The sequence below is a fragment of the Xenopus laevis genome, chromosome 4L (assembly GCF_017654675.1).
Source record: "Xenopus laevis strain J_2021 chromosome 4L, Xenopus_laevis_v10.1, whole genome shotgun sequence".
Taxonomy (NCBI): domain Eukaryota; kingdom Metazoa; phylum Chordata; class Amphibia; order Anura; family Pipidae; genus Xenopus; species Xenopus laevis.
This window is the reverse complement of record NC_054377.1, coordinates 53,355,246-53,382,392: the sequence shown is the minus strand read 5'-3', so window position 1 is coordinate 53,382,392 and position 27,147 is coordinate 53,355,246. Positions and strand designations below refer to the sequence as shown.

General features: G+C 40.6%; 2 protein-coding genes across 2 annotated transcripts in view; one reads left to right on the top strand and one right to left on the bottom strand.

Moving 5' to 3' along the window:
- Positions 1 to 1,631: 1,631 nt before the first annotated feature.
- Positions 1,632 to 27,147, bottom strand: part of LOC100217317 (uncharacterized) — a 48,257-nt gene continuing 22,741 nt past the window's right edge. Inside the window, 5 exon segments of the mRNA NM_001142789.1 lie at positions 1,632 to 2,203; positions 7,564 to 7,719; positions 8,767 to 8,806; positions 16,872 to 16,975; positions 18,626 to 18,778. Of these exon segments, the coding sequence (NP_001136261.1) occupies positions 18,764 to 18,778 (15 nt within the window). The 3' untranslated portion in view covers positions 1,632 to 2,203; positions 7,564 to 7,719; positions 8,767 to 8,806; positions 16,872 to 16,975; positions 18,626 to 18,763.
- Positions 17,433 to 18,547, top strand: LOC121402824 (protein kinase C eta type-like). The gene is made up of 3 exons (XM_041589566.1): positions 17,433 to 17,637; positions 17,746 to 17,919; positions 18,196 to 18,547. Exons 1-3 carry the CDS (start codon positions 17,597 to 17,599, stop codon positions 18,260 to 18,262), a joined length of 282 nt encoding a protein of 93 aa, XP_041445500.1. The 5' UTR covers positions 17,433 to 17,596; the 3' UTR covers positions 18,263 to 18,547.

The following is a 27,147-nucleotide window of genomic DNA, read 5'->3' as shown; positions in this document are numbered from 1 at the left end:
ATCAAGTTCAACCCTCCAACTTAGCTGCAATGTCTTCTCTCTTGTTTGTCATGTAACAATTTCCTTCTCAACAACAGAAACTGCGTCAGGACATTCTTCTGATGAAGCCATATTTCATCACATGCAAGGAAGCCATGGAATATCAGCTTCTTCTCCAGGTCAGCGAAAATATAGACCTTTTACTTCTATTTGTCTTTGCAGCAATAGATATAAGAATGAAAGTGTTGGTTAATGCTAGTTAACTGTGGGCTATGCTGTACTGGGCAGTGTTTATAAATACAGTCTCTCAATCTCTCTGCACCGCCACTGTCCACTCATACACTGCATTTTGAAATCTTGATAAGCAGAACATTTGATTATTGTGCCTACTGCTTAAATCACATGAAAGGTGCCAGACAGCAGAGATATGTAGAAAGAATCAAGGACTGATATAACATGTTTTCAGTTGTATGTGCAAAAGCTCAAAGCACTGGCATATAGTGAAATAGAAAATAATTTAGGATAGGGAAAGGCAAGATTTGTCAGTTCAGTTGCAGAAGTACAACTCCAAGAATGACATTTGTTGAGATGGGGCTCATTTACAAACACAAGTGCAAGCACTAGCTTCTACTGAGCAGTATAAGAACTTGAGCACATACATGCTCCTGGCAAAGTATGATGTGCAACACAATTTACCAAACAAAAAACGGCAAGTGAAGCGGGACAAACCCCTGCATGTTTATTATATCAATAGAGTAACATCATCAATGTCCGAAATATTTCAGGGATGGCTCCCTTAATCATAAACGTTTCAGAGACTAACCCCTAATCAAAAGCAGGAAGTTGTGTTCTGGCTATTATGTTAGGGATCCAGTCAGTCCAGCCTTTATACATTACATTTTTGGCTAACTAACTATATTAGAAACATTTTTTATTTTGCACAGCCTATCTATTCACCTAGTTTTTATTTTCACACTGAACTGTTCCTTTAAGGCACATGCAATATATGTTGCAATATATAGGGGTTATGACCCCTAGGGGTGCAATTGCAAGAGCTCGGTATGGATCTGACCCCAATGCAGCCTGTGCCTCCTGCAGCTCAGTACTTCACGCTTCTAAATGACATGCAAGCTAGAAGCGGGGGCGGCCACCCCACCTGCCCTTCACCAATACAGTTTTAGGAAAGGCAGGTCCCTGAAAAAGAGTTCATAGGCCTATGGCTATTTGCACAATACCCATGCAGTGGGCATACTGCAGAAAATGGTTGATTGTGTTGGGCATTGTAAATGAGCCCTATAGTCTTAACTTGGCACACATAATCATAGCATTAACTTCTAAGTCTAAGCCACACTGCCCATGTTTTCATCAACAAAGAACAATATCAAGATTACTGTGGCATCTAGTAAATATACAACATCTGTTTAATTTGTGGGAGAAGCAGGATAAGTAATTAATTAAAAGGCATACATACAGTCAACTGTAGATCCTCGTGACCTTGGGTCTTCCAGAGCTGTAGACACACACATGATATACTTGTGTCTACAGCTTCATATAACCGGTAGCACTAAATGATAACACAACTGTACTTATAGACGGTACATAGTTTGAGACTAGTTTGTTTAACCTTTAATTTTTCTGAAGATATTTTTTTCTTTTCCTCTTAGGGACTGTTATTATGATAACTCCACCAGCTGTCCACGGTGCATGAGACTCAGCCTAAGGAAACAGACGCAGAATCCTGGACCGGAGCCGTAGCTGAGCATCTTCATTACGATGAACTTGTATATCACATCAGGACAGGATTTGACCCTGAGCTTGAACAATCAGCCTCTATACATCGACTAAAAAGCAAGTCAGGCATGCACTACATGTACCACTTACTGTAATTGACTTCATGTATTTTCTTGTGCCTGGGAGACCAACAGCACATTCCAAAATGCTGTACAGCTACTAGATGCTAACCTACTGCAACATTCGGACATTTCTAGTTGAATTCCAGGAAGCCGAGGAGTTGGTGATGATTATTCCTATACAGATCTCCTATGGTGCCTTATTAGTACTTGGAGAGCATTACGTCTGTATCTTTCTGGGAAACGTAGCGCCTGGATGTTCTTGTCCTTTACCAATGACTTTACTCTTGGACCTGCTCTCTTGACTTGAAGGTTTGGAGCCTGTTGCACAGTGTGATGCGACCGTGATCACAAACTCAGTAGAGCTGCGGTGACTGGAAAAAGAGGATGTAGAATATATTTATATGCTGCAGAATTATACATTGCAGAGAGAGCTCTTCTTTTAACCTTTTTTAATAAAACTGCTCAGTATTTATTGACAGGGGCCATGAAGTCTCTGTATGACCCTGAGCGGAAATAAGAAATGATATTGGGAAACCATAAAAAGAATGTTAAGTGGTTGCACTTTTTGACCTATTTCTGCTGCTACATAAAAAGTAATAAACGCCTCCTGAACCAATGGAAAGATTTTGTGCTCTGTGATTCTTCAAACTTACCTAAGATTTGCAGGTATCAAATATTACAAAGTGTGATATGTTTATAAATAAAGTCCTGGGGCCAGGTGAGTGTGTTGTTTGTATCAACACTGAAAGGTTTTTGTTGATTACAGGAGAAACAAGGCCTTTGAGAAAAGCCTGTAATGTTTCTATGACATTACTTGCCTTTTATATAAAGTCCTTTAATAGAACTGGTGTATTTTTTGCTACTTTTAGGCTTCATTTACCTTCTTTGTGATCAATACAAAAAACTCCATGATATTACTACCTAAGGGCTTTTTGACACAGAAGTGTGATCTGATTTGGTAGGTCCCATATTGGTTTCTGACCACCTGCAATACACTTGGACCCAAAGATATTCTATGGCAGTGGTTTATAAACTGTGAGGATGGCCCAGGGGATCCTAGAGCTGCGGCTGGTGGGATCCAGTCTGAAGGCCAGCTGGGGTAAGACTTGTTGTCTAGGATACTCATGTGCACTTAAAGGGGTTGTTCACCTTCCAAACACGTTTTAAGATTGTTCCCCAAAAATAAAGACTTTTTTCAATTACTTTCCATTATTTATTTTTTACTGTTTTTCCAGAATCTAAGTTTAAAATTGAATGTCCCTGTCTCTGGTGTTAGAGTCTGGCAGCGCAGTAATTCTGTTGCAGACTCTAAACTGTTAACATTTTGCAACATTCAGTTGATACATTTCTCAGCAGCATCTCTGGAGTATTAGCAACTATTGTATCAATTCTAACAGCTGCTTGTAATGAAACCCAGTGATTCTGTTCAGCAGGGACAAAGATAATAAATGTATCAACTAAATGTATCCATGTAGAACAGTTTATAGGGTCGGTGACCCCCCCTCCAGGGCTGTTCAGATGCTGAAAAAAGACACTTGACACTTCAATATTAGAAAAACGGTGACACATAGATAATAGAAAGTTCCATTGGAAAAAGTCATTATTTCTGGTGATCTATCTGAAAACAACTAGTTGTTTGAAGGTGAACCACCCCTTTTACAGGACATTTGATCTCCTTTAATGGCCACTATGTGTGAAATATTTTAGGCAAATGTTTATGCTAATTTAGGCTTTATCATATTAACTGCAATCCTATGCAATTCTGTGTGACAGTTTTGTAATCCATGGACCATAATAAGGTTTAGTCTGAGTATCACATACTTATGTTAGTCTTAATACAGTACCAGAAGCATTAACTGTTTGGGATTTTTTCAGTGTGATGCTCAAATTCAAGGCTCTTAATTGCATTAAGCCCATATCGCCCTAAAATATTTATTCTCTGAATCATTACAGAATTGCTGAATAATGTAGCCATGAGATGTGTAAAAAAAAGTCTCCTTTGTCATTTGTCTCCCACTGCTGTAACATAGATTCCATGTAGATATTGACATATAAGGTGTCCATTCAGTGGGTGATACTCTTCAGGCCAGAGGACAGGACAGATACCATATGAGTAGTCACATGCATGTATGGCCACCTTACATTGCTCCATTTGTTCTGGAGGACAAGCCAAATGATTGACACAGCTGGAAGTGAAGAAGAGCTGCCTATGAAGCTCTGCAGTATATACCCCTACTACTACTAATCACTGGCTGAATCTGGCCATGCATGGACCGAGCTTCAAAATATTTAACCTATTGGCCTACAAGCTTATTTCAGAACAGTTTGGCCACATAGTGTGTAGTTTCCTGTGACCTCCTTTAAGACAGGAAAATGTCATATCAATTCAATATACACATTTTGTTTGATGTACGATAAATTATTCTATTCAATGTAAATGTTGTTGACGCCAGTATTTAGTGAGGGCTTATTAAATATGAGTAAGTAGGCCTTCCGGTCACAATACTGATATTTATATTTGTTTTGAGAGGTACTGGCCTTGGTATGCAGCTGATGAAACTGACTGGTGGCATTACCAATAAAAATAGATCATACTGAAATTAGTCAGAGTTTTTTATATGGACTGGGTAGAATCGTCCTTAAATAAAAACACAATAGTTCAACGATTTTTCGAAACGTGGGAGACGTTTATTGACATCATTCCACAGGCAATAAAGGTTAGGCTACAAGAATGCTTCCAACACACAGAATGGTTTTCCTTGAGAACTATAAGTGGGGATCCTCCTATTAGCTTGTGACGAACATCCACAACGTGGGTAACTGGCACCTCCGGCACTGCGACACCTAGCACTTCTGAGACATAGCGACAAACATAGAGATCCGGTACTGGTCATCACTTCCACACTGGTTGTTAAAATGGTTTAGATGTTATATATGTTGAACAGTCCATGAATACTTGCGGTGACCATTCGCATGGCTTCATGTCATGTACCACTGCCTACATCTCCATTTCTACTTGACGTTTTGGTAACTTTATTTGTACAAGATAGTAACTACCATCAATGTCAATGCATAATGCTTCCTGTGTTTCTATTTGTCGTATGACACTGTTATTCTCTACACCTATATTATGCCAACTGTTGTAACGAAAATATCATTGTGCACTTTCGGAGCTGTAGAAAATGTATCTAACTTTTGCTCGAATAAAAATTGTTTTCTTAAAAAAAAAAAAAAAAAAATAGATCATACTGGGTAATGATTGAGCTATCAGCACCAACAACAAGTCTCACCCTGTTGAAGTTTACTAAATGTTAAAAAATTTCAGCATCCAGACACCTGCCATTGTCTGTGTGGGAAGCATAATATATCTGTGGTTAGGGAAGGGCGAAGTTGACCCATTTTGTTAAAAATTCAACGCTCGCGAAATGTCTCCAACGCCCATTAAAATCTGTGGGTGTCAAAAAAATGTTTTGACGCACGGTGAAATTTTTTTGACGCACGGTGCAATTTTTTCTTCTTTTTTTATTTTTTTTGGACTGGACGCATGACTCCATACAAGTCTATAGGCGTAATTTCTGCGTCGAAACAAGGCGAAAAAATTTGCCCATCCCTATCTGTGGCTATTCTCCCAAATTATGGATATCAAGTTTACTAAATGTTAAAAAGTTTCAGCATCCAGACACCTGCCATCGTCTGTGTATGTGGGTTTTTTGTACATTTTTACTATATTTTGTATGTTTTTTGTCATTCCTGATTCTCTTTTTAGCTCAAACAGAAAGATACCATCAAAGGATGCCAGCAATGATATCTCCCTGTATTAAGCTTAATTAGGCAGAAACAGCCCCTCACATTTGCCTATAGCCTGTACAGAGATAACCTGAACCAATGGCAGCATAGGTATCTCCCTTTACAAGACACAATTCAGAAAGGATGCTGAATAGCCACTAGAATTCAGAACTGAATTCGGTATGAGTTGAGGGAAAGGGTTTATGAACAGTATGGCCGAATCAATCCCTGATGCTGCTCGACTACAACTCCCATCAAGCTTTTATTTTTCATAATACATGGGAATTGTAGTACAGTAGCACCTGGGTATCCCATATTTTTTTTTTTTAAATATTTTTATTTATAAAGTTGTCAAAGAATAAACTTCAGTTTAAAGTAACATATCGCAGGAGAACATGTTATTGATCACAACATAATATTTCCAGTTCAGAGCGAGCAATAAGCAATGAGCAAGGAGCAGAGATCTAATACAAGTATCTTGACTGTACGACTCAGCAGTATTTGGGGTATCAATTCACTTCTTAGTAGTTTACATCGTACAGTTAATATAGAAACCAGAGGCAGGATCTCCTGTGAGCAATACATAAACACACTGGGGAGTCATTCAACTAACTTGGGAAGTATTTAAGTTATAGCCAAACAGGCTACTGTATCAGGTAACGGGGAAAAGGAAAAAAAAAAAAAAAAAAAAAAGGGGGGGGGATGAATCTCAGGGTGGTACCAATGCCCCCTGATTAATGAGTATAAGGGGGTTGAAATAGTGGAATACACATATCACATTCTCAGGACCATGTCGTACATATTAAAGGGTCGTTACACTCCAGGGAGTGGCGTCACCAAACCTGTAGGATATCCAGGGCTGCCAAATTTTCATAACCTTAGAGTAATGTTCAGTGGCTAAACTTGTAAGTCTCTCATTAATGAAAATCCAGTCCATTTTCCCTTTAAATATAGCAAAGTCAATGCTGGGTGACTTCCATGACCTAGCGATGGTTTGTCTAGCAGCAAGGAAAATGTGGTTTAGCAATTTGAGCTGCAAAGATGGAACTCCATTAGGGGGAACACATAGGAGGGCTTCAGAAGGGGACTTTATTAAGTTGAGTTGCAAAACAGAAAAAATCATATTATAGACCCGAGTCCAGAATCTGGTCACCCTAGGGCAAGACCACCAAATGTGGAACATGGTACCCGAGGACGAGCAGCCTCTGAAGCAATTATCAGATGTATTTCTGTAAATTCTAGCCAGCCTCACTGGAGTCAAATACCATCTAAAGAGGACTTTGTAGCCTGCTTCTGATATTATGGTGTTCCTGGAACTGTGTTTTAGATTGTCCCAGGCTTTCACCCAGTCTTCTTCTGGGAGGACTAAGTTTAGTTCCTTATGCCACATCTTAATGTAGTTTAAGTCCGTGAGGCTGGCTGGAGAAATCATATTACGGTAGAGAAGAGAAACCGCTTTGAGAGTGACAGAATTATTGGTGCACCATCTCTCAAAGTAAGTTTGTGTAGGTGCTTCAGGGACCTTCCGAAGCCAATGTTGATTAACCCAGTGTAGAATTTGGGCTGCCCTAAAAGTTTCAGAGTTTGGGATGTCATAGTTTTCTTTCAAATATGCCATTGTAAGGTATCCCATATTTTTAAGGTAATATGGAGGACATACAGTCACTGAAGGGTACTGTGACCATATTAAAGCACAAGGCTGCAGGCTGTGTTATACAGGGAACTCTGGGTATCACAAGGGATAATGTATCACATGTACTATAAAGGATAATTTTCCCCCAACTGTAAAATATAAGAATATTAGAGGTCATTTAAGGGTTCTGTGACAATATAAAGGCACAAGGCTGCAGGCTGAGTTATAAAGTCACTATTGTATTGGACCAGAATATCTGTGACTGTTTTATTTCATTACATTAACAGTGTACATAAAACTAATCTCTCATACCTTTTGCCAGCAGTTCTTCATCTGCATGTACCCCCTTTCGGAAGACATCTGGGTTTGAAGAGCCTCAGTCCTGCTAAGGTTTTCTCCACAGCTTCGAGTTGAAAAGATTTTCTAACCATATTTTGCCCTCGCTGAACATCTCCTACACCTACACTCCTAAAGGAGAGACAAAAGAAATGTAACATATGATCAGACTGATCCACCAGAACAGAGAGCTGGGCTTAACACTGACTCTCACTTCAGAATTCATCAGCCGGCATATACACACTAAAGGAAGAGAGACAGATACAGGCTAACAGACAAGAGAACAAAAAGAAAACTAGATAAACATTGACATGCAGATTCAGGGTCGGACTGGAGTAATGGGGGCCCACAGGGACTGCCACATGAAGACCCCTCCAGGCAGTCATCGGGGAGCCCCCTCCCGGCTTCCCTCTGCGTGAACGCTGGTGTGGCGCGGGGCTGCGCGAATGCCTTTGCACAGCATGCTTGTGTAGAGGAAAGCAGCAACAAAAGTTTTTCTTAAGGGGGTGCCCGATCAGGGGAACATGGTTCGGCCGGCCCAGTCCGACACTGTGTTCCATTATGCTGGTGGTAGTTAAAGAAAAGAAACAAACCCTTAATAAAAAAAAAACCCTACCCTACATAGACCCCCCAGCCTATCTGCCCCCCTGGCAAATGCCCCTTACTCTTTACTTACCCCTCCGTGCAGATTCTTTCCAGCGGAGTTCACAGGCACCATCTTCAGCTGCTTCAGTAATCGTTGGAATGAGACCAGCAATTCACCAATTTTCATGAGTTTCGGCGCATGCGCAGTTGTCGCCAAACAGAAATTTGCTCCAACTGCGCATGCACCATTTCACCAGTCTCATTACGAAGATTACTGAAGAGAAAAAGATGGCACCCGTGAACTCCACTGGACAGAATCTGCATGGAGGGGTAAGTAAAGAGTTAGGGGAATTAGCCCAGGGGGGCAGCGGTCTATGTAGGGTTGGGGTTTTTTTTTCATTAAGGGTTTGTTTCTCCTATAATAAGTTTGGGGATAAAGCTGAAGATGTGCTTCTAGGACAGGAAATATTTGTCTGGGATGCTCTACTGTTTCACTGGAAAGACGGACAAACAGATAGATGGATAGAGATACCTTGGAGTTGGGAAAGCTGTAAGTGTTGCAGAACGTGGGGCAGTAGATAACAATATACATACCCTGTTGTCATTGGGCGTGGGGAGCAGAAGCTTCTTTAGGCTGCAAGGAAAACATATAGCAGCAGTGAGTTACAGAGAGACAAGTACAGGAATTGCTTAGTTATACCAGTAATTCAATCATGGGCTTCAAGTGAGATATTCCAGTGGGGATGCTGGGAGTTGAAATTCTACAGCATTGCATTAAAGAGCCCATCCCTGATGTAATAATTTGGATGTAATCAATACATTTAGGGATTTCTTTAAAATGAAAAGTTTCCATTACAATTAGCAAGTCACTGGACTTTAGTGAGTTGCATGTGTGAATGTGACAGGGACATTACATTGTAAGCTCTACTGGGGCAGGGACTGATGGGAATGATGTATAATCTCTGTTATGAGCTGCAGAATATATCATACTATATACATATTAACCTTGACCGGCATAAATTCTTATAGATCATAGTCATAGAAACAGTGTTTGGGGATAAAGATGAAGGAAGGTTCACAAACTAATCTCTCCCATGGCCTCTGTACTTTCCTGTGTCCCCAGGGGTCTGCTGTCTGATTAAAGAGTCTCCCCAGCGCACAGTGATTGAATCCATGGCTGATGAATGAAAAGACCCTACAGATATGGCAGCACAGTAACTGCACTGACTCAATAGGCCATAAATAAAAAGCAATGCTCTGCTTAAATAATAACCTTTGTATATACTGCACATCTAAACAGAAATAACTGCCATATAAACCCCACTCATCAACAGGGTACACTTCCCCTTTAAGAGCAGGGAACAGAGGTGACTTAACAACTAAGGGTTTGACAGTTGGTTTAGTCCGTTGGTTGGCATTGCAGCGAGTGGTAAGTGTATATTTCCCCTGAGATTTTTTGTCAAATAACGCTCATTTTAGCTATAAAAAAGAGGGAAAACAGTTTGGTGATGGGCCCCAGGCTAACAGGTACTGATACTCTCACTGATTTTAGGCAATTTGGAGAATTTTCCTCTAAAATGGACTTTGGAGATACCTTTAATCTTAGCTCTGGTTGTGGGACACAGACCCAGGATTTGGCAGGTATGCAGGGCTGCCAACAAATATACACTTTTTCTACAGCAACCCCATAAGTAGGTAACATTTGGGGACCCCTGTGCCTCACAATAAAATAATTTATTTGTATGCCCAGTATTGACAAGCTCCTTATAGTTTTGTCCCTCTGCCCTGCTCTTATGTACCAACCTTCACATGTAACTGAATTGAATGGAATAAATAGCAATGCTTTTTCCTTTTACACAATAACTTGTATTAATAAGTCTCATGATTTAAGAACAGGGATGAGAGGTGAATTTACACCTAAGGATTGACAGTTGGTTTAGTCCGTTGGTTGGCAGGGTGATGAGTGTACTTTCCCTCTGAGACATTTTTTTGCCAAATAAGCCATATTTTAGAGAAATAAAAGGGAAATAGTTGGGTTATGCCCTCCCAGACGAACGAGTGTTGCTCCGATCACAGATTTTATAGAATTTTCCCCTAAAATGGGCTTATGAGATGCCTTTAATCTGGTTGGGAGACACAGACCCAGGATTTGGCAGTTATGCAGTTATGCTGACAGCAAATATACACTTTTCCCACTTGGAGTCCATAAACAGATAACATTTGGGGACCCCCATGCCTCCCCATAAATATTTTATATTTATGCCCAGTATTAACAAGCTCCTTAGAATTGTGTAGAGTTTTGTTCCTCTGTCCCTGGGTATCTGCCCTGTTCTGATATACCAACCTTGCAACTGAATTTAATGGAATACATAGCAATGTTTTTTCCTTTTACAGAATAACAATTTCTCGCATGCCCTTTCCCTTCAAATCTTCCATATATGTGTGTGGTGTGGGGGGGGCAACAAGGTACATGGTATTGAATACTAATGAATAATAATATTTGATTGCTAAATGTTTCCTATAGCAGGGGGGTAGGGGTGAACACTGGGCAATCTGCATTTGGACAGTGATCTTATGTAGCAACATGGTCCTAGAGGAACGTTGTTTCATTTCACTGTTTAATGTACAAACGTATATGGATGAAATGAGAATAAACTCACTCTTGAATTGACTCTTGATGTACTTCACTCTCACTGTACCAATGTTCATTTTTGATTGACTGCTATGAGGTACTATATTGTATAAACTGATGGTCAGTACCTGATGGGAATGACACAAAGCTTGAGTTAAGGGTAAAATAGCCAGATCTCTGCCTTCCTCTGTATTTTATAGGAAATATTAAGTGCTACATGCATTATCTCTGAAGCTAATTTGTCAATTTTTTCTCTTCCCTATACAGATTGCTACAGTGTGCGGATTGCTTATTTTTTTAGCAATTTATCAGCGATTTTGGATGGTTTTTTTTCTGGCATCTCCTTAATTCAGATTATTACATTTGTCTGTGAACACATATAAGGAGAGCCACAATCTAAAGAGGGAGACCCTCCGGGGTTCCCTGGCCTTGTGCCGGCCCCTGTATTTTAGCCAAAAGCCAAAACATCTTGGGCTTTTGGTTTTTTTTTTGCTCATCTTCTGTCATCTGAAGAACTTCACTTAAGAGGTAATCTTGAAAATTTGCTTTCAGGGTTCTTTTATGCTACCTAATTCCCCTAATATCGCCTGACACCTATGTCCTTACTGAACACCTATTTTGTACTCGCGCTGCTTTCTAACCCAAATCACATGTGACTAATAGAAATGGGGAATGTTATTTTTGGAGGCTTTGCTGCCCACAAGAGAGGCCATTTCACCTTGCCATCACCTTAGAGGTACTTGGATCTGGAACCTATTCCCTCATAAGCCGTGTCGTTATTGTTCTAAGGCTAAATTAAAGGTACATGAGGAAATCTGTGCTGCCAGGCAGCAAATTTCCCAATAATGTTTTTCCCTTTACTAACATGTGGAATATGCTGTATCTTCCACATGAGGTGATCCACCAATATCGCTGGAAACTGCCTTCTGCCTTTGTCCTTTTGGTGTTTACGGTAGGTCGGTTTGCCGACAAATCCATGGTTTAGTAAGGGAACAAATGCCCCCATGTTCCACAGCCCTAAAGTGATGTACAACAATATATTTTTGATTAGAGGATTCATTTTATCACTCATTCTTTCCTGAATTATTTGTACTGTTTAGAATTAATCTCTTTATAATGCCTAAATATAAACATCTTTTTTTTCCATGTAGGAGTGAAAATGGGCGCTTTTCCCTGCAAAACTCAGTGTTTTGATATGGTAAGTGTGATGGAAATATTAAGCCTTTCATTTAATGTTTTGAGCATTGGGAGGAGGCTGCATTGGGGATACATGTGTGACTTACAATAACTGTTATATTTAGTTGGTGGGTATGTGAATATATATGAAGCAACATGTGGCAGTCTTAGGTTACTGTTAAGAGGAATGGAGGGAAGGAGCAATATTACTAGGATAATAAGTATTCTATACAGACACTGAAGTTTGTGTGTCAATGGGATGCATAGGGATGTTACTTAAATGTTTTTATTTATTTATTTTAAATTCAGGTAGCTTTTATTGGCAAATTCCAAATTAGACAATGACACGAATGACATTTTAGACTGCACAGCAGTCACAAAAGCAGAAAAAAAGTGTTTCGTATTCAGTATTACAGATGTTTACAAACATATAAAACACAAAATTATAGTCAATATTAAATATGCTGCTGTTGCACACCTTTGTTATTAAGAGCAATTCACTGCACACCCAACAGAATACCCACCACTAGCATCCTATTCATATAACAATGAAAGGCTGAATAAAATAGCCAATTATTCACTAAGCATTAACAGTTTGAATTTGGGAAAATGTATCAACCCATTTATCCCATATTTTATAGAACTTATCTGGACAACCCCTTTTAAAGTAAATTATACGTTCAAAATTACAAGTATCCTGTATGATATTTATCCATACTTGAATTTCTGGGGGAGTTCTACTTTTCCAATTTTGGGTTATAAGTTTTTTAGCCAAGAAGAGAGATTCATGAATAAATATTCTGGTATACTGATTAGAGACCGTACGACCCACGATATTCAGTAAGCAGACCTTAGATGTTCTAGGAATGACAACCCCTGAAATATTATCTAGATGATTTAAAACTTCAGCCCAATAAGGTTTAATAATATTACATTCCCATAATATATGTACTAACGTGCCTTTCTCCACTACGCTCCTATTACAGACCTCAGGTATAGCAGGGCTTATCAAGTGCAATCTTACTGGAGTAAGATACGCCCTATGTAAGACATATAATTGAACCACTCAATTTATAACATACAGAGACTATTTGAGGAGACTCAAGGGCCTCTTGCCATTCCTAATCTAGAATAATATCCACTGCTGTTTCCCATTTAATCTGAAGAGTTTCCAATGGGGCATCATTACTAGCCTGCAATAACACTGCATATAAACTGGAAATTAAGCCCCTAGTGGATGATCTATTTAAATAGGTGAGCAGCTTATTCTCATTGACCTGTATAGCCTTTAAATGATGCGTAGCCATAAGGGCTTGTCGCACTCCCAAATATTGAAGCCACCAATTTCCTGGCAATCCAGTAGACTGTTGTCTCTAAACGTAAAGATGCCCCGTTCAGACCATATGTCCCCTATTGTAACAAAGCCTTTATCAGACCAAACTTTCATATTACCCATTTGGGCCAAAAGTATAAATTATTCCATAACGGAGTGCGGGGATCTGTATGTTGCTCTTTAGTAATTTGTAGTGCCATTAACCATATCCGGGACATATAACGAAGCATGGGATGAACAGGCGACTGTTTCACATTTTTGGGTACTTTTAATGGCCTCATATACTTCCAGCTCAGAAATATCCTGACCTAAAGAAAGATTTAGTTCTTGTGAGAGCTGAGGGAGATGGGCCTCGTTCAGAAATTGTGAAACTTCCTGTGCACTGTTTTGCAATATGGACATATATAGTGTTTTATAGAAATTAGCGAAGGTCTCTTTAATTAGACTAGTCTGTGTGATGAGCTGGCCATGATCATCATAAAATTCAGAAATTATAGGAGGAGTGTCGTGCGTTTTAGAGAGATAAGCAAGTAACTTGCCTGCTCTTTCACTATGTTCAAAAAAATTTGCTCTATTAAACAATAAACCTCTCTTAGCTTTTTGTTGCAACAGGGAATTATACTCAGTTTCAGCCTGTCTTAAAAGTTGGAAGTTCTGTGGGCTAGGATCAATATGACTCTGTACAGTCAATTGCCAAACTCACTGCTCTAAATTAGTTTCATCCCGTGCAGAAGCTTTTTTAATTGCAGTGATTTCAGAATGTAGTAGGCCTCGAAAGTAGGCCTTAAAGGTATGCCAAGCTATTTCAATATTATCTGCAGTTAAATTATGGTGAAAGAAAATCCTCTATTTTAAATTCTAATCCCTCATCATTATTTATAATGTCCAACCAAATAGGATTAAAGGACCATGACTGAATCTGAGAATGCAAAGGGGTCCCATTATCCCAAATCACTTGCAATGGGGCACGGTCTGAAATTCCCCTTGGGAGGTAAATGGCCGTACGGATGTTAGGAAGTAAATCACTAGAGACAAAAGCCATATCAATCCTAGATAGGGACATATGAGAAAAACAGGAAAAAACCTTTTCTTGTGGGAGCATACGCCTCCATGCTTCTTGAAGACCCATAGTAGACATTAACATAGAGAGGTTAGTGGATCTAATCTCCTGGATTGTACCCTGGATACACTGTCTATCCATACAATCATCCAATACAGTGTTAAAATCACCAGAGGCTATTACTTGGGCCCTTGGATAATCTGCTACATAAGACATTAGTTGAATAATACATTTGTCAGAATAGGGAGGTGGAAGATAAATATTAGTCAAAATAGTTTACTTCATGTTGAGATAGCAGTGAATAAAAACAGAACACCCTTGTGGAGCTGAATGTACAGAAATGAGTCGAAAATTCGCTGACTTTCTGATAAGTGTAGTTACTCCCCCATATATATTGAAACGGAGGAATGAAAGGCCCAACCAACCCACGGTCTTTTTAGAGTTAACACTTTACTCCCTATCAGGTGAGTTTCTTGTAACATGTTTACCTCTGATGTATTTTTTTTGACAAAATCTAACACTACCTTTCGTTTCACACAGTCATTAAGGCCCCCAAACATTCCATGTTAAAATTGAAAATTGAAAGGGGTTTAGCCATAATCTATATTGTTCCCATGTGTTAAACAGCTTATCAGAAGTTTCATGACCATTACGTGTCTGTTGCCTGAGCTACCTGAGAAAAAAAATTACAGAACTATTTACAGCCCAGCCCATGCTAACCGCCAAAATGATGGAAAACATTACCAACCTTTCTGCTCAGACCCAACTTTGAGCAGAATTAAACCCTAGAACCCAACAGTAGCAACAATAATGCTGTATTAAGCAATGGGGAGGCAAACCTGGGTAGGGACACCGTAAATGGCGTCGGAAGGTAGAATCGTGAGGGTTGGGGCTCCGCTGCTCCGAAGCCACTATAACCAGAACCATATAGGTACACACATCACCCAATATATACATACAGTATCAGCATTGTGAATACTCATTGGACCCAACACATATATAGCAATAGCTAAAAAATAAAAAAATTTTAATTTAAGCTGCCTTTCCCAGCACACTGACAAGTCCAAATAAGTCCCCATATACCACAAGGGATCCATAGTCAGAATAACAATCGTTCATGGACGTAGAAAAGACAAGGAAACCCAATAACTTGTGGGGCAAGTAGACCATAGCAAAATGCTGTCAAAATAAGCACAGCTCGGTGTAACAAATTTCAGCCTTTATCATAGAGAAGCTTCCATGTACGTAGCAAAGTATTAAGCAGTTCTGCGTAGACTTCTGCCCACAAGGTAGCACATACGTAGAACCGTTCATCAGCTGATATAATATAACTTTTAAAGGCAATTATGGCCATCCAATTGAGCAACTAGGCTTTCTAAAACAAGTTGTATAAACATGTAGCAGGTGGACATCACTCCATTCAACCTGCCAATATAGGTTTAAACATTTGCCCTCATGTTTCTCACGGGTTTTGTTTCACCTTTACAGGACGATTCTTATTCATCGCTTGACCAAGCTCATCACTGGTCAAGGCCAAATTCCCTGGATTTAAGAGAACATCTGGTTATGAAGATCCAGACAGCTGGGGCTGACAGACTCGATGAATCGACGAGCGGCAAGAAGATCTTAGCTCAAGCAAACAAGATCTGGAAGGAGTCAGGGAAGAAGCTTAAAAGGCTTTACTCTGCCCTTCAGAAACCAGATGAGGCGATTGCCCTGAGAGACAATGAGGAGAGCCCAGGTGAGATATGGAAGTTTGTTTTGCTTTGTCTCCTGCTGAACATAGCAGGGTGTCAAGTAATTTCAAAATTCAGAAATGTTATTACAGGGAAACATCACACTGAGTTGGGATAAAAAAATAAAATGGCCTTTCACTTTTGCAGATGTTACTGACAATCTGGAGAGTCCCTCACGTGGCCCTGTCACTTCATATCATAGTGACAAACTCCCAGCAGCGCAGGAGGCCACTGCAGCTGAAGTGCAAGAGATGTCACAGTGCTCCAGTGACTCTACTTCACACGTACGTAGATTGGCTTGTTTACAGATTCAGCTTTCCATTTCTGAAGAGGAACCAGTTCCTGATACCACCGAGGTGGAGCTGATCTCCAACAGGTATGTGGAATGTTTTAAGCCTTCCCAAACTTTTTTCTTCTGATACAGATAATGTTATGACGGTAACAACTAATAATTGTTCTTTCTTTATAATATAAGTGAGGAGCCTACAGATGGCATAACTTCCCAGTCAGAAGAAGACACACCTCATGCTGAGATATCTGAGACTGAGGACAAATGGTAAGGTCCATGTGGGAGTCCAAATCTTATATATAGCTATAAGGCCTTTTTTTACTATACAATTGAATTGATACATTTCCTTCTGTAGTGCTGCTAATTTCCCCTTCATACATATGGTACTAACAGGGATGAAAAACCAACTTAAAATATATGTATTAAAAAAATGAAACTTAAAATTTCTTTTAATTATCCTTATAGTGACGTACCAACAGATAATGTGGAGTCCAGCGAGGAGGGAGAAGCATCTCTTGAAATTCCAGTTGACCCCGCTGATGAGCTCAGCCCAAGGACAGAACATCCGGTACTAGAGCTGGAAGAAACAGAAGACATACGGTATGATACATATTCTTATACATAGAAAAGATCTTCTTTTTCTGTTCATTGGAACTTATGGAATTCCTTTTTACCCTGTGCTGTACCAATAACTTCTACACTAATGTGAAAATGAATATGTCCAAAAGCAATGACATTAACTTTGCCTTTATACTCATAGCGAGGTGTCTGTAGATGTAGAGGAAGCCCCATGTGAAACATCAAAGGAGTCATCCCCTGATGACCCCAGTGCTGCTCCAGAAGCAAGTAAGGAGCCAGAGGAACATCAAGAAGCAGAGCCCCCGATGGATGAGGAACGGGAACCAATGTATGATGAAACAGCAAACACATACAATACTGGAAGAACATTCTGTTTTATGAAGTGGGTCTAAATCTGCAATTTCCTTTTCAGAGACCTGGAATTCAGCGGTATTTGCCAGAAAAGACCTCCGCCGCTGCGCCCTACTAGGCAAAGGTGGATACGGAAAGGTAATTTTCTCAGTTCATTAGAAGTATTGGTACATTTATTGTCTCATTCAGGCTAACTAAACGCTTTCTCTCATTCCAGGTTCTCCTTATTCAGCACAATCCCACAAAGAAATATTGTGCTGTAAAAGCCATGGCCAAAGGGAAGATCTACACCTCTGATGACATTGATGGGTCAGTTCTCAGGGAATGATCATTATTCCAACAATTTTGCACCGTGTTCTACTGTAATTTGTTCTTTAATAAATGCTAATGCCACATTTTCATGATTTTCTTTTTCAGAATCTTGACAGAGAAACGCGTCATGCAAATCACCAAGGAGAGCCTTTATACTGTCAATTTATACGCCACTTTCCATACAAAGAATATGCTCTTCTTTGTAATGGAGTTTGCTGCCGGTGGCAGTGTAAGGACCCACTTGCAGAAGGCTAGAACTTTTGACATACCGAGGGCTAGGTAAGCAGGACTGTACTTTCAGTGGGGTTCACATGGGGGCATTTGACGTAAGACAATCATTTCACCAGAGCAGAACCATTAATATTGCCACAGAAGGAAGTACATGGCTAGGTATCTCGATATTGCCACTCAAAGATTCATTTGTGGGCTGCTCAGGTGACAGGATTGGCAGAACAAACAAAGTTGTTGCTAAATCATACATTATCTGGTTATTTAGCCAACTGACTAAACTACTGGATAAACGTTTAATGACTTTGTATTTTGATTATTTTGTAGGTTCTACGCAGCCTGTATTACACTGGGTTTGGAGGAGTTACATGAAAAAGGCATTATACATAGGTAAGCAAAAAAAAGTGTTGGTTTCACAGCTTACGTCTTCATCTGACTAGCAGGAAATACATTGTTCTGGCACATACAGAACAAGATATTATATAACATTCTTTTGTATTTATTACAGAGACATGAAGCCTGACAACCTCCTCGTAGACAGCCAAGGTTATGTCAAAATTGCCGATTTCGGCCTCAGCATAGATGGTAAGTTTACCTTATAATCCACAGTTTCTATACCATAAATGCACTTTAGAAATGTTCATTTCCAAATGAACTGATCTGACTGCGCTGGAACAGTAGTTCTGTTGTGCCCAGTTCTGTGGTCAGAATGTGTTACTATTTATAAATCAGCTGTGACGGCCTTCACTTTACTTACCTTTCCTCTCGTGTTTTAGGACTTGCACCCAACGGCAGCATCAGTGGCGCAGTAGGAAGCCCTGCCTATATGGCTCCAGAAGTTGTCAACGGAGAGCATTACACCAAGGCTGTGGACTGGTGGGCTTTAGGGGTGATCTTATACGAGATGCTCCTAGGGAAGGTAAGCAGAGAGCTCAATTAGTAGTTTGAATGAAAATGTAAAATACAGTAAAAATAAAATCTTTCTGGAAGTACCAGAGACTCTCATCTTTCATTATTTTCTCTACTTATAAAAGTAACAGCGACGCAGGGATCAAACACATTGCAAACGCAATGACACCAGTACTTTGCACATATGCATCACTGAACCACTACTGTATCCATTATGCTATAAAAATGCTGATGTTCTGCCTTACAGAGACCCTTCACTGGAAAAGACCAGGAATGTCTATTTGATTCAATTATGGAACAGGAACCAGTGTACCCACCAACCCTGCACACAGATGCAAGAAACCTAATATCAGAGGTAAGTTGTCCCAGTAACATCAATAGATTCAGATCAGCTAATTGTGACTTATTACCCCATATAGGCAGAACACTCCTGTGTGAGTAACACCACTTTTCTCTTTTTAGCTCTTAGAAAAGAACGTAGAAGATCGACTGGGCTCTGCTGTGGATGGGGCTTTTGATGTCGCGGCACATCCTTTCTTCAAAGTAAGTTTCGATTTATCATTACCAATATTTCGCCTTTCATTTGTCATTACAGTGACAAATATTCTAGGATCTATTGTGCTGTAATAATAGATAATAGCTGTATAGAAAGTTTGCGGCTACGGTCCCACCTTGTCTAGCAATGGAGAGTCATCTCCCCAGTTTCACATTAACATTAAGCAATATCACGCCTGGGATGATAATTCAACATTAAGTGCCTCTGAATTACATTTCTTATTGTCTACTTTGCAGGATTTCGACTGGAATGCTATGTTGGAGCAGAAAGCGCAGCCCCCTTTTGTTCCACAGCTAAAAGGTCCAGAGGACCTGAAATACTTTGATGAGAGATTTACAAAGCTGGATCCCAATATAACTCCACCCAAAGGCATCTGCGCTGAAATGGCAGAAGAAATCTCAGACGCCTTCTATGACTTTGCTTATGCAGCATGTTAGCTGCAAATAGAAGATGGGAGTCCAAGAAAGAATAACAGACATCATCTTGCCAGGCTAATGACGTAAAAGAACAAGAAACCAACACAGCCTGGAACATGGAAGGCAGGATAAAGGGATCAAGTTAGTGGCTGCTCCACAAATTTAGTGTTTCTCCTTTTCCAGGTCTACAGACATCAACCTACCAGCAACCGGTAACTGGACTTTTGGCAATGCCTCCTACAGACTGGCACATTTTTGAGGCAGTAGGCTGCCATTATGTACATATTGTTAAATAAGAACATACCCCTCACCATTTATCACCCTTACCTACTCCTCTTCTATGATTTTTCTTGTAAATAGTTAAAAAACGTTAAAACATGTTATATATATATATCTTTACATACACACGCACACACAAACATCTGAATCACAGCTGCCAGAAGGGGCAAGCAGTACATACTGGGGACAGGGATATGGTTGAATACACATAAGCACATTTATGCCGCTCAGTAGACCCTGCATTCCTTTTCATGCCATCCCTCAGACTGTAGAAGCCGGGTTCTGCAGGCTGCCTGGGGAGTCTAATGTAATGAAGAGGAATGCAGCATTCACCTAGCAGCTTAACGGTGCTCATGTATATGCTCCCATATTGCCCTTTGCTTCTTTTCCTTCTACCACAATTCCACTAGTGGTGCCTTCCCTTTTATTCAAAACATGGCTTTATATATATAGGTGCACCCTTAAGCCACTCTGTAGCCCTTGCATTCCCTTTCACTCCATCCATCAGACTGCAGAAGCCGGGTCTGCAGAATGCCTCGGGTCTAGTAAAATGGAATGAAATGCAGCATTCACCTAGTAGCTTAAAGGCGCTCATGTATATGCTGCCATACTGATTTCTATGTCACTCACCCTGTTTGCCTTGATTAAATGTGGCATTGATCCTGGGAGCAAATCCGATTGCCGATAAGGAGTCAGGAAGAAATTTTTCCCTCTAGTGAAGCATATTGGCCGAGCTTCCGAGGGTTTTTGCCTTCCTCAGGATCAAAAAGCCTAATTTATTCCATCAATAAAGCTGTGATTTACACAGATTAACCACAAAGCCTCTGTGTGTGTTTGTCTTTATTCTGGGTATTAAGGGGCTGGGTATAAAGGGTTGGTTGTTTCTTAAAAAAGCCAGGTTAATATGTACAGGGAGAGTCAAATGGAAGTGTGTGAAGCCAAAAAACCCAATACCAATTGGGTTTAGAAGCTGCCAATCTGTTTAGAAGCTGCTGTGTTGTTGTAAGGGTCCCATTTGCCTTAGAAACCAGTCAGTGAAAGGTGATGAGATGAATGCAAACTATTGCTGATGAAAAGGGGTAGTTAGAATATAACATTTGGTGTTGTGTGGCATATAAATATTATGTAATCATAAGGAGAATACAGAAGAGAGACTGAGAGTCTTTAGGGTCTGGTATTGTGAGAAGGGAAAGTTGTGCTCACCACTAATTTTTCAAAACATTAAGCAGGGGTACAATGAGGCTGTTACCATAAAATTCAAAGACAAATACAAAAGGTCCTCTGCACTCAACCCATTATCAATATAGTATGGATATTGAAACATTTTGTCCTTAAGCTACTAAAATGCCTTACCCTTCAAACAAAACAGGGATTGTTTGTCCATATATTGCAATATATTTAAATATATTAAATATGAATGAAAAATGGCAGACTTTCATGTGATGGGCCACACAAGGGGGGGGGCAGTGGCGGGGCGCATCTGGCCAGTTGCATAGCACTGCTAGAGACTGTAATACCCTCTAACTACTAAGCAGCGCCAGGGCAGCCAGACGCCCTAGGTAACCTGGCCGGTCGCAGCACCCAAAAGACGTGTGCGCATTCACGAAAAGGGAACAGGGCTAGGGGGCATAGAAGGTAAGTGCCTGACGTCCACTCAGCTTTGTGCCCTAGGCACATGCCTACTCTGCCTACCCTAGTTCCGGCCCTGCTACGAAGTCACCCTACAAAGGCTAAAGAAAAAGAGCAGAGTGCAAAATAAATAAAGAAATATATTACCAGCGTTAAGAGTTTATCTTCATCAAACAGACACTTTATTACAAATGTTGCTTGAGAACCACACTACCATATGAAGCTATGCCCATAAATAATGAAATGAACAAGGCAGAATTATTATGCCTCCCTATAAAAAATATGATGGACCTACTGAACATCCAAGCTGGGTTTATACTAGCAGAAAAATGACTGTTCATATAAATCGGCCTTTCAGTTTATGAGATGCTTTAATGATCCCAAAACAGGTATAACTCCCTTCACCCCACACTCACCATGAAGATGTCATTTGTGTCAGGAACTTACCCACCGGTTCTGAATAGCTCACACAGATTGTAAAACTAGAAAACAAGCATCAGGTGTTCGTTAGTTTAATCACTTTCATTAAGAGTATTTGTGCTATCCTTCAAAATGGATGCAGTTTACAAAATGGTTGCGACATACTGAATAGAAAAAAGGGTGACGATTGCAAATTTGAACGTTTAAATACATATACAGGTATGGGACCTGTTATTCAGAATGCTTGGGACCTGGGGTTGTCCGGATAATAGATCTTTCCATAATTTGGATTTTCATACCTTAAGGGGCAGATTTATCAAGGGTCGAAGTGAATTTGAGAGAATTTTCGAAGTAAAAAATTCGAAATTCAAAGTAATTTTTTGGATACTTCGACCATCGAATAGAATACCACTTCGAATTTACTTCGAATTCGATTCGAAGTAAAAATACTTTGAATATTCGACCATTTGATAAGCGAAGTACCGTCTCTTTAAAAAAACTTTGAATTCAATAATTCACCACCTTCTACAGCATTTTTCTAAGTCGATCGTACAATTCGAAGGTTTTAATCGTTCGATTTTACTTCGACCACAGAATAGCCAAATTCAATGAAAAAAAGTTCGAATTCAATATTTGAATTCGAAGTATTAAAATTCGATGGTCGAATTTCGAAGTATTTTTAACTTCGAAATTCGACCCTTGATAAATCTGCCCCTAAATCTATTAGAAAAATCATGTGAACATTAAATAAACCCAATAGGCTGGTTTTGTCTCCAACAAGGATTAATTATATGTTTGGATCAAGTACAAGGTACTGTTTTATTATTACAGAGAAAAAGAAAATCATTTTTAAAAATTTGGATTATTTGGATTAAATGGAGACTATGGGAGATGGCCTTTCCGTAACTCGGAGCTTTCTGCATAGCGGGTTTCCGGATCACAGATTCCATACCTGTACTGGGTTTCAAATTTGGAAAAAGAAAGCTAATTTTGGGTTTCAAATTTGGAAAAAGAATGCGCGTTAGTAATAGTGATGGGTGAATCTGACCCATTTCGCTTTGCCAAAAATTTGCAAAGCGGCAAAAAATTGCAGAAATGCATTGAAGTCTATGGGCGACAATATTTTTTTGACGCACGGCAATATTTTTTCTCCCATTGGAGTCTATGGAAGTTATTTTCGTGGCGAAACTTGGCAAAAAATTCCGCTCAACACTAATTGGTAATTTTTACTTGTACATTTTGTCACGGGCTGGATAATTCACTGATAACCACTAGCTAAGGACTAGCATTATTCTCTGGCACCAGACGCTGGGAATTAAGTGAAGCGTTGAACCTTATCTTTTTTAAGTAATTTCACTCTTTAATAACACTTTTTGTCAGTCTCTGAGAATTATTATTGTTCTACCTCCAACTCCAACTCAATAGTATGAATTGGATCTAGATTTATTCAGAAGAACCTGGCCAAATCACAGTGAGATAGCTATGGCAAGTGCCCTCAATTGGGAATGACTTTAACAGGGGATTGGAAGTGTCAGGAGCAAAACTCCCGTTTTGATTTCATGGCATATTTTATTTTTACCATAAAACTTTTGCTTTGCACCTGTAGGAGTCTTTTTTTTTTATTTGCAGGTAAACCTGGTGAGAAACTCCAGTCATCAATAGAAGCAAGCAGTTTTCCCTACAGTTAGGACCTACACTTACACTTCTGGAAGCTAGTCTCTCTCAATAAAAGATAGCCTCACTGTTACAGGCTTAGCATTTTCTGCCATCCTAATAAACTTAAGAATTGTTTTTAGCACCTGGGATTTTATCTTTATATCTAACATATTCCTACATGCTCCTCCCCTCTATTCCCTTTCTGCTCTTTTTTTTCCATTTGCTTCTCTCACGCCATTTCTCCCAGTACCAAAGTGTCTGCCCCACTTTTCTGTTCTCCTCTCACAACTTTCTCTATATATCCCCTCTATGATGCTTTTCCCTTTTTAACTCCATTATCTATTACCCCTCATTTTAACCCCCCCTTACAACAATTGTTTGGGTGGCCCCACGTGTACCCTTAGGCCACCTCCCACCCGCAGAAAATACACGGCAGCAAAGCATAGAGTGCAGAATCGGCTGGGGAGGAGGAACCATTCAGCAGACGCTGCAATCTGGGCTCTCTTGTCCACCAGGCCCCCACATGACCAAGGGATCTGCTGTACTATAGTTAAGCCCCTTTCCATTTTTAGCCCTTTTCTCTTCTGTTTTAACTTATCCCCATCCTCTTATTTTTTCTCTTACTTTCCACTCTTTTCTTCCCTTTCATGTTATCTTATACTCTCCTGCTTTCTCCTCTTGCTCGTCTCTTGTCATTCTTACTTTTCATTCCCTATAAACTTCACCCTCTATCAATTTGCTGTTTTTGCCATTTTCTCACTTTACCTGCTGTCTCTTCTTTTTTCCCTTAATCCCTTTGCCTTATTCCACATCTGTTCCCATTTTTCCATCCCACTGGTTACGAATGGTATCACTAACCCAGAACAAACCCCAAGGTCCTGGCTTCACCTCACGCTTCTGCCTATAACAGCCGCCTTTCACTTTGGGAGGAGCCCTCCGCTACTCGGATGCTGCTAGGTCTTAAAGTGAGAGGAGCAGGGAGAAAGTTCTGGGCAGAAAAGGGAACCAAACATTTACTGAAGGAATGGGAAACAAGGAGCAGGGCCGGGCCAGGCCAGGTGGGCGCCCTAGGCAACCCGGCCTGGCAACCCTATCAACCCCCCCCCCCACGCATGCACTTTCGTGTCCAGGTGTGACTGAGAGAGGTGAGAGCGAACAGGGAGCAGGGAGGAAGCAGGCCGGCGTGACTACAAGATAAGGGGAGGGAACTGAAAGCAGACAGGGAGCCGGCCGGCGCGACTGACAGGAGAGAGTGAACAGAGAGCAGGGGGGAAACGGCAGGCACGACTCCAAGAAGAGGGGAGGGAACTGAGAGCAGAGAGGGAGCCGGCTGGCGTGACTGACAGAAGAGGGAGGGAACTAAGAGGAGGGAGGGAGCCGGCCGGCGCGACTCAGAGATGAGGGGAGGGAACAGAAAGGAGGGAGGGAGTCGGCCAGCGTGACTGACAGAGGAAAGAGCAAACAGAGATCAGGGAGTGAACCGGCAAGCGCGACTCAAAGTTGAGGGGAGGGAACAGAAAGCAGGGAGGGTGCCGGCCTGACTGAGAGAGAAGAGAGGGGAGGGGTGAGTGAGGGAGGGAACAGCGATGGAGAGGAGGTTCACAGGAGGGAAGGAAGACTGAGGAGTGCGGACTAGGGGTAGGCAAAGGACAATTTATAGAGGCAGCTGCCCAGCGCCCCCCTATCAATGCTCCCTAGGCAGCTGCCTCTTCTGCCTACCCCTAGTTCCGGCCCTGACAATGAGTGTGGTCAATGGAGGGGCTGAGTTGATACCAATCAGGCAGAGCAGTACAGATTCACAGGTTGGGTCAGAAGCACCAGTATCGCAGTACAGTAACAGGTTCCAAGAGAGTAGTCAGAGATCAGGCAAATGTCAGGACAGGCAGCAAACTAGAAAAAATTAAATAGTAAATATATGGATTTCACACCAATTATGATGTCACAAGTGGCGTGCCAAAACCAAAAAGACATCAGAAAAAGAAGCAGCGCATATTGGCACGCATGGAAGGAGAAGACTGCGGGTGTCCCTGCCTCACAGCTGCACCGCCAGGTATTCTCACACTGGCTTTTTATTGGGCCACATGTTACAAGTGCTTGATAAACAGGAATAGAATCTATTAAACAAAATACTCAGGACCTGGGGTTTTTAGGAAAAGGGATACTTCCATTGTTTGGATCTCCATACCTTAAGTCTGCTAAAAACAAATAAACTTTAAAGAAAGCCAATAGAACTCTTTTGCCACCAATATGGATTCATGCAGCTCCTCTGTAAAGCTCCCACAGATAAACTCTAATTCATTTCCCTGGGGTTGATGAGCACAGCAAGCAACAAAACACTGCACAGCTTGCTAAGAACCCCATGATCGTGGGCAATGGCAAAAAGCAAAATAAAACAGCACTTTGTACAACTCACCACATTCTATGGATCGCATTCCTGAAAGGGAACATCTGAAAAAATCCATGTTGCTCCAACAAGTCCTCTTCAGCAGCTTCATCCCCAGCACATCCCCAACCTAATAAAGAAAGCAGGACAGCCAAGTATAACAACAATAAAGCCAATGCATATCACCTTAACAGAACCTGTTTTAGAAATACTTTTGGTCCAACTTAGAACTGACATACTTTATGGCACCGAATAAGTGATCAAAGAGTTTGAAGCAGAAATAGAAGGACTGGGAGACCAGCCATTTGGAGAACAAAATGGTCGAACTAGTAACAACTTGGCAGATAAATCTAACACCAAAGTTGAACAAATAAAAATAGTACAAGAGAAATAAAGAGGCTTGGAAAAATGCTATAGATGCAATAATGTCAAAATTAGAGGCAAATCACAGGAGGTTAAACCAGATCAGTTGAGGGGATTTATACAATGCTTTATATTATAGATCTTCCCTGAGACGCCTTCTTATCATTTGATAACTGCCTGTATCGCTCACAAATAGGGATTACCCACTAAAAAAATCATTAATAAACACAGAACCGCCACCATTATCAACAGCCTATGGCAACATTACCCTCAAGCCACCTCAATGCAGCTCAGCATGTAAATACAAAAACAAGTAGCAATGGAACTGTCACAACCAGCTGCAGCAATGACTGAACAAACTGTCCTACTACACCTTAGACTGCAATTCAGTTTAAAGGAGAACTAACTGCCCCAATAAGAAAAACCCCACCCACTACCCTAGATAGTGCTCCCTCTCTGCTTTCTCCCCACATAGTACATTATTCTAAAAAGGGTCCCTGAATATCATACTCATTATTTATGCAGAGTAGCACAGTGGAGCTCGTGGGCGATATCTTTCGCATCTTCTATTGGTCCAAGATTCTAAGGGCCCATAATTCTACAAAACAAATCTTACACTACATAAGTAACCACCCCAGCTAAATAAAATTAGAGTGACTGGTGAACCC

Bases quoted from the DNA above. Each gene is read 5' to 3' on its own strand.
- LOC121402824 (XM_041589566.1), top strand. From the start codon at position 17,597: ATGGCCAAAGGGAAGATCTACACCTCTGATGACATTGATGG. The intron at 17,638-17,745 runs GTCAGTTCTCAG...TTTCTTTTTCAG, and splicing joins ACCTCTGATGACATTGATGG to AATCTTGACAGAGAAACGCG. The intron at 17,920-18,195 runs GTAAGCAGGACT...ATTATTTTGTAG, and splicing joins TTTGACATACCGAGGGCTAG to GTTCTACGCAGCCTGTATTA.